This window comes from Pichia kudriavzevii, chromosome 3, assembly GCF_003054445.1.
Source record: "Pichia kudriavzevii chromosome 3, complete sequence".
In the NCBI taxonomy this organism is placed as follows: Eukaryota; Fungi; Ascomycota; class Pichiomycetes; order Pichiales; family Pichiaceae; genus Pichia; species Pichia kudriavzevii.
The window spans coordinates 322,143-334,140 of record NC_042508.1 but is presented as its reverse complement, the minus strand read 5'-3'; the positions used below and the strand labels follow the sequence as shown (position 1 = coordinate 334,140).

Sequence of the window (11,998 nt, the reverse complement as noted above, 5' to 3'; positions counted from 1 at the left end):
TTCACTGACAGAGTCGTCTGCACTTGTGATACTCCGATTAAAAGTATCAGCAGATTTTTTCTCTATTCTTTCAACTACTGCAGTGCGTCTGGTCTGTTGTTTAGTTTTACCTAAATCCATATTGCAGCAAACGTGTTTAGGGAAAACTTCTCAACTAGATTAAAATGACTGATGGCTCTGATGGAAACAAAGTAAACATGAAATGAAAACATCTAAAGTTTTTATTTGATCGCGTTTGAACTATAAAATTTGCATAGTAGATGAATAGTTTTTGAAGTTTATCACCAAAATCAACTATTTTACATTTTAATAGTTTGACCAAAAATAAAGAGTCAAGAAACTAATGGCAGATATAAACCCAGATTTCTCGTTATATCACCTCACTTTGAAGCAACAGAGTGGGTCCGTTGGTTCGATTATTGGTAACTTTTCAGGATTGCAAAAATCACAGGAAGTTGTTATTGCAACCCAAACATCATTACAATTATGGAAATTTGACAAAGGCACAAAAGCATTCAAGAAAGCTTTGTTTCAAAATGCATTTGCAAATATTACAAATATAGCTGTTTACCCCACTTCATCTAAGGACTTGATTCTTTTGGTTTCCGACGCAGGTGCGCTCACTATAGTTGAGTATCTTGCAAATAAAAATAAATTTCATACCCTGAAAAATGAAATATTCTACAAAACTGGTGTTCGAAGAACCTCTCCAATTGAATACATTGCTTCTGACCTAAGAGGACGTGCAGTAATGCTTGGAGCGATTGAACGTACAAAACTTGTCTTTACAATATTACAAAATGGTGAAAGTAATCTTGTGCACGTCAATTCACCAATTGAAATGAATAGGAGTGATGTGTTGACTTTTGACATGAAAGCGATGGACACAGGTTTAGAGAATCCTATTTTTGCAACAATAGAGACTGAATACTCATCTCCTACACAAAAGTTGCTGAACTATTATGAATTCGACCTAGGATTAAACCATGTGATGTTACTCGAATCTGAGACAATTAGACACTCTTCTAATCATATAATTCCTGTACCCGGTGGAGTTCATGGCCCAAGTGGGATATTTCTATGTTCTGAAGGAATGATTCAATACAAATGTCCTTTCAAGCCTACTCATTATGTCCCAATACCTACAAGAGCTGGTAACAGTAACTTGAGATCTTTTATAGTGGCCAGTGTTGTCCATAAAATGAAAAATGGGTTTTTCTGTTTAGCTCAAAATCAGTTTGGTGATATCTTCAAAATAATCGTCGATTTTTTATCTCCGCAAGAACGTAGTTTTGATATTATGGATGAAAGGGAAAGCGGACCAGGTATGGTGACATCTATCACAGTTAAATATTTTGATACCATTCCTGTCTGTAAATCCTTGCTTATTTTGAAGAGTGGATTTCTTCTGGCTGATTGTGAGGCAGGGGACCGACATGTTTACCAATTTGAAAAGTTAGGTGATGGTGATGATAATGAATGGAACTCGCAAGATTACCCTGACGAGCTATCAGTAATGGAAGAAGAAGTGAAGAATCTCGTTTTTGAAACTAAGAGCTTGGAAAACATAGTTTTGGTTAATTCAAATACAATGCTTCATCCAATGGTGGAAATGAAGCTGTCCGACGGTGACTTCATCAACAACTTGCCTGAATTGTATTCACTCACTGGCTCAAAAGCAAACTCTGCAGTTAAGATCTTACACAATAGTATCCAATTATCTGAGATTGTTACACAAGATTTGCCGTCTAAGATTTTAGGTGCATTTACAACTAGGATTCACAACTCTGACGATTACGATAAATTTATCATTCTCTCTTTTTTTGATGGATCGATTATTCTACGAATCGGTGATGAAGTTGAGGAAGCTGAAAATTCCGGATTCATAGATACAATAACGACATTGAACATTCAACAAATTGGGGATTCATCAATTGTACAAATCCATGCTACCGGTTTCAAGCAGGTCTTCTATGATACACACGACGAACCAGTTAAATCGCTTGATTGGAATCCTCCTCCTAATGTGGAAGTGCTGTCTTCATCCTGTACAAACACACAGGTTGTTTTGGGCTTGAGTAACGGTGATGTAGTATATTTTCAAACACTGGAAGATAATACACTTTGTGAAAACAAAGTCCATAAGGAGTTCAACTCTTCCATTATTGGCGTTGTAATTGGTGATATCCCGCAAGGCAAAAAGTTTGCACCGTTTATTGTGGTCACCTGCAAGGATTGTACATTACATGTTTTATCTACGGATCCCAGACATATGCTTGAGACTACGACCGTAGAAAGGCTGGAATCAGTTGCGTCATCATTACTGATAACAACATTTTGCAGTCGTGGAAGCGTTGATGGAACACTGACTACATTTGTACATGTTGGATTAAGAAACGGTAACTATATGAGATACTCTGTACTTGAAGATGGTACATTGGTAAGTATGAAGAAAAAATTCATTTTACATGCACCGCTCAGATTATTCCCTGTAAAAGTAACGAACAAAAATCGTGAGGTTACAACACTGACATTAATAAACTCCAAGATATCTTTTATTGTTGTTCCAGAAGATCACGGTGACATAAAACTAATTTCGTTACCTATGCCTGAGAAGTTTATTGAGCCCGAGGAAGAAGATGAAAATGAAAATGATGAAGTAGCAGAATATGCGAAAATCTATGGGTGCATAGCATCATTACATTCTGCGGATGTTCCACAAGGACTTTTGTTAACACATGCCGGTCGCTTAACAATTGCAAGTATGCCAGAGTTGAATGTTGTTGATACCTCCGGCGAAGGCTGTCAAGATGCGGTGATAAATACATTAAGGTCAATGGAGAATATAGAATCCATCAACCTAAGATACACACCAAGGGCATGTATAGAGCATGAAAAAACAAAAATGACCTACATTGCATGTACTGATACGCAAATTGCCTCCTCCAGCAACGATAGAGGTGATCCTGGTGCCGATGAGATTACTTTGTATCATACTGAGGAAAACGATGAGTTGCTGAAATTCCAACAATGTGGGTACCCGACTAGTCCTGATAGTAGTGCGTCATGTATTCACGTATTTTCTTCAGAAAAAGGTGCAATTGGTCAAACAATTGAGCTAACAAACAATGAGGGGGCATATCGTGCAGGTATTGCAACGATGGAGAGGAATGGTGATATCGGTGACTATCTCTTTGTTACTACGATAGCTAACTTCCGATCACCTAGTGACTACAAGAATACATTTGTTAGAGTTTACCAAATCTTGGAAGACGGAAGCTTGGATTTTGTGTATAAACAAGAATTTCCAAAGCCAGTGCTTGCCATCCATCCATTCCAAGGATTGGTGCTGTTTGGATTTGGTGATGAATTAGGGCTTTATCAACTAGGTAAGTTGCAGTTACTGCGGAAAGGTGGTCTAAAAATGGATAGTTATGAAATCAAGGATATAGTAGATATAAAATCCAGTGGATTTAGAGTTTTTGTTAGTGATATCAGAACCAGTGTCTATGTCTTTACATATGACAGTACACGGAACAAATTCAGCCTAACATTTGATGACATGATTTATCGACATGTTACCCGTTCAGTTGTTCTTGATCATGATACAATTATGTTGGGCGACAAATTTGGCACAATTACAACACTAAGGAATAATGTCAATCCAAAACTTGGCCTTCTATCGAGTTTCTATATTGGTGACACGATTACCTCCCTGATGAAGAAACAGATAGGCATCGGTGGTGAAGAGGTGGTGGTCTACGGTGGAATCAATGGTACAATTGGCTCACTTCATACGTTAAAAACGGTCAAGGAGATCAATTTTTTCAAGGAATTGGAAAAGCTAATAAGAAACACCTTAGATGAAAATGGAGATTTTCTAATAGAAAGAGACGTGCTTAAATTTAGAAGCTATTATGTTCCAAGGCGAGCATGTATTGATGGTGATTTAGTGGAATTGTTTTTGGACATGCCCGATGAAATGAGAGAGAAGATATCCTCAATGATGGAACGACCAACAGCGCTGATTGACAAAAGAATCGTCGAAATGAGAAGCAGGGTAGGCTATTAAGAATTATACGGATATGTGTATGTATATAAACATAGGTTTGTATGAAGAGATGAGGGCGTGTGTGTGTGTACACGACTATGATAAATCAATCTATTTTTATATGTGTCAATTCCATACATTTTTAAAAGGGTCTTCGGGGACATAAGTTTTTGATGTAGCAATTGCTGGTGTGTTCCAAATGTTGGAATTAGCAGTATTTACATTGGCACTGCTAGTAGCTGTAGATGGCACTGAGACTGGCGAGTTGTTGGTTAACGAAACGTTACTCTGAGAAGGAGTCGGCGTAGAGTACAGGCTCAAAATACTCTTCTTCAATTCGTGCCTGTTGTTGCTGTTGCCGTTGTTGTTGTATTTATTTTCATTCCTGGAGTGTGATCTTAAAGGTGGTTGTTGTTCAAGTAATGAGATTGTTGGGTTTGTCTTTGATCGATTGATCGAATGTGTGGAAGTGTTGAGGGAAGACATTGAATGCAACGACACTGGATTCGAATGGGCGCTCTCGACACTTTGGGCTGTTGGTGTTGGAGCAATGTCTAACAGCGAGTTAATTGAGTCATCCAATGGGCTACCTAAACTCGAACTCTTGGTGGTACTGGTACTGATATTTGTGCTTGCATTAGTACTTGAAGTTATATTTGTACGTGCAGCAGTACCATTGTTAGAGCTGAACCTGTCTGGGTTTCTCTCACCATCTGCTTTCCATTTGCCCAACACGTACTTGGTTCTTACAAAGCTCTCAACCTTCCCCTCCACTGGAACGTAGTCACCCCTCCCATCATTTAACTTAGCCTCCCAATACTGGTTGGCCTTGGAGTTCCCCCAGTTACACATGGACTCCGTCTGTTCGTCCGTCCACGAGTCCAAATCGACAGATTTCACCCGTGTTATGTGTGTGCCCAAGCTCCGGTGGATTCCACTACATCTGATGCAAATGAAGAGTCCTAGATTCCACGATGCCCAACGTGGATTTTTGGAAACCTTGCAGTCCGCACAGTGTTTATTTGACGGGTCCTTGAGCAGTTCCATCAACCGGGCCTTGTTTCTAGCTGTTTGAGCATTTGATTTCATGTGTGACATTTTGATCCACTCGAAGGTTAAACTACCTCGTTACTGCACCTCTGTGGATAAGCTCTTATAGAATCAATGAGAGAAGGAAGGGGTGGGGGGATGGTGACAAGAACTACACGATGATGGTGAGAGAAAGGGAAAAAAACATGTTCGCACGCAAAATCATCCACCAAAGAGACAAGAAACGAGATACAACGATCGAGAACTAACAGAGATTTTAATAGGACTATAAAGTCGAGAAATCAGAGCCAATGTTCAAGAAATACTAAAGACCACATGACAAAGGAGAAAGTATTAGTTTCCATCGTTTTATTGGATTCTTATAGGATAATCATCATCAATTAGAGGGGGGGGGACAAAATACAACAATGTTTAAAAAAGAAAACTATAATAGACTATAAGCTGTGATTAAACTATTAGATTTAAAAAGGAGTTTCCAATTGGGACAAGACCTCCTTGCCCGCGTAATACGAGACCACCTTCTTTGCCTTGTCAGCAACAACGTCCTTGGTGAAACCAAACTTTTCAAACAATTTATCAGCTGGAGCAGATGCACCAAATCTGTCTAATGAAATATGTGCATGAGCATATTTGGACCAACCAAAGGATGACATAACTTCGAGAGAAACAACTGGAATGCCGTGCGGGAAGACAGACATCTTGTACTCGTGGGATTGCTTGTCAAAGGTGTAGAAGTCTGGAACAGAGACAACCTTGGTTGGAATGCCCTCACTGGTTAATTTGTCAGCAGCTTCAACTGCAAGGGAAACTTCGGAACCTGTTGCGGCAATAATCAACTTGGCATTATCAATGTCGTTTAAGATGTAACCACCTTTAGTTGCCTTTTCAATAGAGGAGTTTTCCAATTGTGGCAAGTTTTGTCTGGTCAATGCAATGATGGAAGGAGTTGCAAGAGATTCCAGGGCAACCTTATAAGCTGCAGAAACTTCATTACCATCTGCTGGTCTCCAGACCATCAAGTTTGGAGTAGCTCTAAAGTGAGCCAAGGTTTCAATTGGTTGATGGGTTGGACCGTCTTCACCCAAACCAATAGAGTCATGAGTAGCAACCCAAATGACAGGGTGGCCCGACAATGCAGATAATCTAACTGCACCGGCAGCATAAGAGACAAAGTTCAAAAAGGTACCACCATAAGGCTTGTAGTTAGCACCGTATGCTGCAATACCATTCATGATTGCACCCATACCGTGTTCTCTAACACCAAATCTGATGTATCTGCCGGCATAATCTCCCAATCCGGTTTGAGGAGGTTGGAAATCAACTGCACCACCCCATCTGGTCAAGTTGGAAGGAGTCAAATCCGCTGAACCACCAATTAGTTCAGGTAAAGATTCTTCGATTTTACCCAGGACAATTTCTGATAATTTTCTTGATGCAAGAGGTTTATCATCCTTGGTGTAAGTTGGTAAGACCTTCTCCCAACCTTGTGGTAACTTATAAGAGACTCTCCTCTTGATTTCTTCGGCTTCCTTAGGGTACTCCTTTGAATAAGCTTCAAAGAGAGAATCCCATTTTCTATTTTCCTCTTCCCCCCTAGCAGCAACAGACTTCCAATAATCATAGACATCATCTTCGACATTAAATGACTTTGCAGGATCAAACCCCCATTTCTCCTTCAATTGGGCAATGTCGTCTGCCTTTAATGGAGAACCATGGACACCGGCAGTTCCCTGCTTCAAGGAACCATAACCAATGGTAGTGGACATTCTAATACAAGATGGTTGGTTCTTGTTGGACTTTGCCTTTTCAATGGCAAGAGCCAGGGCATCAAAATCAGTGTCTGCATCCTTAACTTCAATAACTTCCCAACCGTAAGATTCTAACCTCTTGGAAACATCCTCGGTGAAGGCCATATTGGTGGAACCATCAATTGAGATCTTGTTATCATCATAAAAGGCAATCAAGTTGCCCAACTGTAAATGGCCAGCAAGAGATGCTGCCTCAGAGGCAACACCTTCCATCATACAACCGTCACCGAAAAACGTGTATGTGTAGTTATTTGAGATGGTGTAGCCCGGTTTGTTGTAGGTTGCGCCGAAATTCGCCTGCGCAATGGCCAGACCAACGGCATTGGAGATACCTTGACCTAATGGACCTGTAGTGACGTCAACACCAACAGTCTCACTCTCTGGATGGCCAGGAGTCTTTGAATCCAACTGTCTAAACTGTTTCAAATCCTCCATAGAAATAGGGTACCCGGAGAGATGCAGCATAACGTACAATAATGCAACCGCATGGCCATTGGAGAGCACAAACCGGTCTCTGTTGATCCATTCTGGATTCTTTGGATTAGTCTTTAATTGGGAAAATAAAACATGAGCTGCTGGAGCCATTCCCATTGGGGCACCTGGATGCCCGGAATTCGCCTTTGCAACAACGTCTGCCGCTAACACACGGATCGTGTTGACTGCCTTGGTGGTGATGTCCGACATGTTGTACTTCTACTGTGGATTGGATTGGTAGGATTAATGAAATGAAATGAATTGTAATAAATTTAAGCTCAGCTCAACTAACCTAATTTAGTTTATATAGAAACCACTCACCAAATAAAGAGCACTTGTTAACTTTAAATATAGAAAATTCCAATGACTGAATTTCCTCCCCCCCTCGCCCTCGCCCTCAGTAAATTTCTCCTCGTGACTGTATTCGACAATATAATAAAGAGCGAAAAACAAAAAAAAAAAAAAATGGTAAAAAAATCAACAACCGCGAAACGGGCGACGAAATTCCGTTTTGAAGACTGGGAAAAAAAAAAATCTCATTTTCCTTGTCGCCTCCTCTTCCAGCCCATTGTAGAGAAACAGACGGATCAAACGAGGGAGAAAGAGAGAATCGCCCACTGTTCCAATTTCCCCCTTTCCCGAGATTTCGGTCGGTTGTACTATTTTCCGGGGTAAACCCCCATCACCTCTTGATTTTCCCCACTGTTTGCGGGTGCTGGAATATAATATGTGCATATTACACTGTGTAAAGTACAATTTTTGAGTTATCTGTATATGTGATTGGGATATCTCTGGCTCTCCATAGTTCCCTCCCCCCCCCCCCCCCTCCATTCCACTACAGCACAGTGTCTTCGGTCTTGTGCACACAGACAGGAGCGAGCCGGATACGCAAAGATACAGCACAAGAGAATACAGTACAAAACACCAGGAAAGAAAAGAATAGGATATCATTGGATAGAATAGGATAGAATTAGAATGCCTTCAACAGACAGACCGTACAAATGTCCGCTATGCGAGAAACGGTTCCACAGGCTGGAACACCAGACACGGCACATCAGAACGCATACGGGGGAGAAACCCCATCAATGTAACTTCCCCGGCTGCTTCAAACGATTCTCTAGATCGGACGAATTGACAAGACACTCAAGGATCCATTCAAATCCACTCTCTAGGGCAAACACTGCCCATTCGAAATCAACGTCAAACTTGGCAGCTCTAAAGAAATCGGCATCATCCTCAAGGCTGAAACAGTCTCGTCATCAAAAGAAACTCACCGCTTCCTTCACTTGCACGTCTAATCCGGCCTCTATGTCAACGATAAATTCAGCAACAAATTCAGCAACAAATTCAGCAACAAATTCAATGTTAAACCCATTGTCAAATTCAACTTCCATTAATATGCTAGCATCCGCTGCAACTAAAGAGTTGGAAAACATCAACAAACTCTCACAAAATCTCCCCCTACCACTGTCGCCAATACTATCGAGGTCAAACTCTAACTCAAACCAAACTTCAACATCATCTTCGGCATCCTTGGCCTACGTCAAGTCTCTGCCGAGCCTATCAACTTACTTCCAGCCTTCTCAGCCTCATTCTTTACCCTCCATAGACAGAATATCCGAAATGACAACTTTGCCACCCCCTTTATCATTGCCCTCTCTACCTTCCTTTAAATCCCCATCTTCAGTGGCTTCCCTCTCCTTCGCCGTCCCTCCTTCATTAACGTTTCACCAGCAAACCCCCCTAACAACTTCCATCCCAAACTCCCCCTTACACAGTCCCCCTCAGTCACCTCACTCCCCACAACTCCCCCAACACACCCAACACACCCAACTCTCCCCACAGATACATCCGCTCCCGGCAGAAAAGAATACTACAGCCCTCCCACCGCTATCCTCCATTCTTAATAACCCCTAGTTGCCTCATATCCTTGTACACTGTATATCTTCAAAATTAAAGGTCTTCTTATCGCAACACCTACAATCTTATTGTGAAATTTCATATATTTTGAGTACAACATTCAACCATGTCGCGCCCCAGACATGTCATCAAATCACTTCTTTTGGAAAGGTGATGAAGGTGCAATTTGTAGCAGAACATGGAACATGAATTGGTGGATGCTCATTTACAAACAGTGACTATGATAAATGGTCTGTTAAGTATAGAGACGATTCCAAATTTACTGAAACATGCCTACAACTACCTTCTTTTTTTCTTAATGGCAGAAATTTATGTAAATAATATTAAATTATCCATGGGGAAAAACCCTTGGCTTACGGTATGAATTGAACAGGAAAACAAGAATACGCGCAACGCAACGCAACTTCCTAATTCGGAAGTTATTGGTTGAACTATCAGTTCAAGAGAAACAGAAAACAGTGGTCAACCTCTCTGTCAATAATTATTTCTTCTATTTTCAAATATTATGTAGACATAAAATACACATTTACTTTATAAAACCCATCCTCTTCTTTCAACGTCGCCATATCTTGGCATGGCCTCTGCTGCACCGCTCTTCTTGATAGTTTCTGCCGACGCCCTAGCGGCAAACTTGATGGCAGACTCCAAACTTTCCCCCCTATATAGACACGTGGTGACTGCGCCTAGAAACGTGTCTCCAGCACCGGTGGTGTCGACAATGTCGTCCTCGTCAACTTCCTCCGAGGGAACATACGCGTACGTAAACTGTCCGCCAATCGAGTAGAGGATGCCCGCCTCGCCAAGCGTGACAATAACATTTGGCTTCGTTAGGAAACTCTTGAGCTTGGTCAACTGCTTCACAAAACCATCAAGCTCAAACTCACTGCTTGGCTCGTAATTACTGACATTCTTCAACACAGTCATTGGCTCACTTGCTGGATTAGGATGGAAGTTGGCCACAATGTTGGCTAATTCGTGCTCATTCATGACAACAAAGGTGGAATGGAGCAACGAGTCCAAAAACGACGAGTTGTATCCATCTTTGGCGTTCGGTAACGGAGATGGGTTGTACATAATCTGGACATTGGTATAATTCTTTGATACGTAATCAATAATGGTATGTGGATTAGGAATCTCATTTTGTATAACGAGGTAATACTTCAAATCGTCAACCACTGGTTTTGAATTTGGCACTGGGTTTCGAATGTTGCTCAAATAAGTCTGCGATGGACTTAAAGATACATTTGAAGGATGAGCACTTGACCCGCCTAGTGAAAACGAGACATTAGCCAACCTCGCCTGTGCAGTCAAGTTCAGGTTGGAGCCAGATCTATTAGGTACTGGTTGTTTGGAAGCCAATGCAATTGCTGCATTTTGTAAATCAATTGCAGACGGTTTTGGAGAAGGATACGTTAAGGTATCCATTTTCGCCGAAGAGGAATGTGCATGTAAATTAGAAGGTAACATTTGATCATTATGATTTACCGAGCCTGTGATTTTGGATACTTGAATGTCATTGAATTTATGCGAGCCAAGAGATGAATTTGAAGACACACTTTCATTTCTTGGTCTTGTTGCATGAGAATGTAAACTTATTCCCGATTGGTTTTGCAATTGGCCTTGTTGGGCCAAGTTAGTACCAGACGCCGACCATTCATGGATCAACTGGCCATTTTTCAAAACCAATCCATTCAAACCCGATTCAGAGCCATTTGATCTATTTAAACTTGACATTGATCCATGAGAGTGAATGTTGGAAGGCGGATGAGGACTAACGTCGAGAGTCTTTGCAATTGGCTCGTTGAATGGAGGCTTTGTGCTATGGGAATGGACATGAGATGGAATGTCTACATTTTCAATACTAGACTGCAACTCCTGCATATTTGACATTTTAAAAACAGCATCCAATTCCTCCCTTGAAGGGGTGAATTTGCCATTTGCACCAGAGACAACAATAATCCGATTTTCGGCATTCACATTGTCCTCAACAATGATGGTGGCAGTCCCTGTGACTTGCCCCTTGATCTTACTGATAAGGTCCGTCTTAACGCCGACATTGGTCAAATACCGAACAAATTCGTCGGCCACGGGATCGTCTCCCAAGGCGCCAAATAACTTGACAGAGAACTTGTCACTTGGGGACTTGAGTTTTGCACAGGCAACCGCCTCGTTGAGACCCTTACCGCCCAAATGGGATTGAAACGAGTTTCCCGTGACGGTTTCTCCCTGTTGCGGGAAGACAGAAGTGTGTGTGACTAGATCGTGATTCAAAGAACCGCAAACAATGATGGGCATAATAAGATTAAATGTGACACAATGATGTTGTAAAAAACTTGTGGTTGGTTGGCAAGAATAAAATAAAGTTCTGATTTAAAGTTTGTAGCGTTGGTGAAAAGGAGACAACCTGATGATTTACCAAACAATAGAGTCTAAAGAAAGAAGTGAGGTTTTATAATAGACACAGACACAGAGAAAGAAAAGGAGATTGGTGGGTCCAGTATAGTTTTTAAGATACAGCGGAGTAGTTGAGTGGAGAGATAAAGATGATAGGAAAGGAAGAGGGGGGGGCAGATATATCTATATAAATCCCGCTACAATGACAGACTCCACAGAGTTATATGGAAACATGCAACTCCTACAAAGAACAAGGGAGAAACCGGAATAGAAATAAAATGGGGTTTGGGACAGGTGATGT

The 11,998-nt window shown here is 41.2% G+C and overlaps 6 protein-coding genes across 6 annotated transcripts; 2 read left to right on the top strand and 4 right to left on the bottom strand.

The window, feature by feature from the left end:
* Positions 1-343: 343 nt before the first annotated feature.
* C5L36_0C01570 (uncharacterized protein) lies at positions 344-4,072 on the top strand (the record flags this gene model as incomplete). The annotated part of the gene is made up of 1 exon (XM_029465826.1): positions 344-4,072. The coding sequence occupies one exon, from the start codon at positions 344-346 to the stop codon at positions 4,070-4,072; it is 3,729 nt and encodes a 1,242-aa protein (XP_029321686.1).
* A 105-nt stretch (positions 4,073-4,177) lies between these two features.
* C5L36_0C01560 (uncharacterized protein) lies at positions 4,178-5,149 on the bottom strand (the record flags this gene model as incomplete). Its single annotated transcript, XM_029465825.1, has 1 exon — positions 4,178-5,149. The coding sequence occupies one exon, from the start codon at positions 5,147-5,149 to the stop codon at positions 4,178-4,180; it is 972 nt and encodes a 323-aa protein (XP_029321685.1).
* Positions 5,150-5,562: 413 nt separating this feature from the next.
* C5L36_0C01550 (uncharacterized protein) lies at positions 5,563-7,593 on the bottom strand (the record flags this gene model as incomplete). Its single annotated transcript, XM_029465824.1, has 1 exon — positions 5,563-7,593. The coding sequence occupies one exon, from the start codon at positions 7,591-7,593 to the stop codon at positions 5,563-5,565; it is 2,031 nt and encodes a 676-aa protein (XP_029321684.1).
* A 267-nt stretch (positions 7,594-7,860) lies between these two features.
* Positions 7,861-8,334, bottom strand: C5L36_0C01540 (uncharacterized protein; the record flags this gene model as incomplete). Its single annotated transcript, XM_029465823.1, has 1 exon — positions 7,861-8,334. The coding sequence occupies one exon, from the start codon at positions 8,332-8,334 to the stop codon at positions 7,861-7,863; it is 474 nt and encodes a 157-aa protein (XP_029321683.1).
* Positions 8,335-8,358: 24 nt separating this feature from the next.
* Positions 8,359-9,300, top strand: C5L36_0C01530 (uncharacterized protein; the record flags this gene model as incomplete). Its single annotated transcript, XM_029465822.1, has 1 exon — positions 8,359-9,300. One exon carries the CDS (start codon positions 8,359-8,361, stop codon positions 9,298-9,300), a length of 942 nt encoding a protein of 313 aa, XP_029321682.1.
* Positions 9,301-9,834: 534 nt separating this feature from the next.
* On the bottom strand, positions 9,835-11,598 carry C5L36_0C01520 (uncharacterized protein; the record flags this gene model as incomplete). Its single annotated transcript, XM_029465821.1, has 1 exon — positions 9,835-11,598. One exon carries the CDS (start codon positions 11,596-11,598, stop codon positions 9,835-9,837), a length of 1,764 nt encoding a protein of 587 aa, XP_029321681.1.
* Between the last annotated feature and the right edge of the window lie 400 nt (positions 11,599-11,998).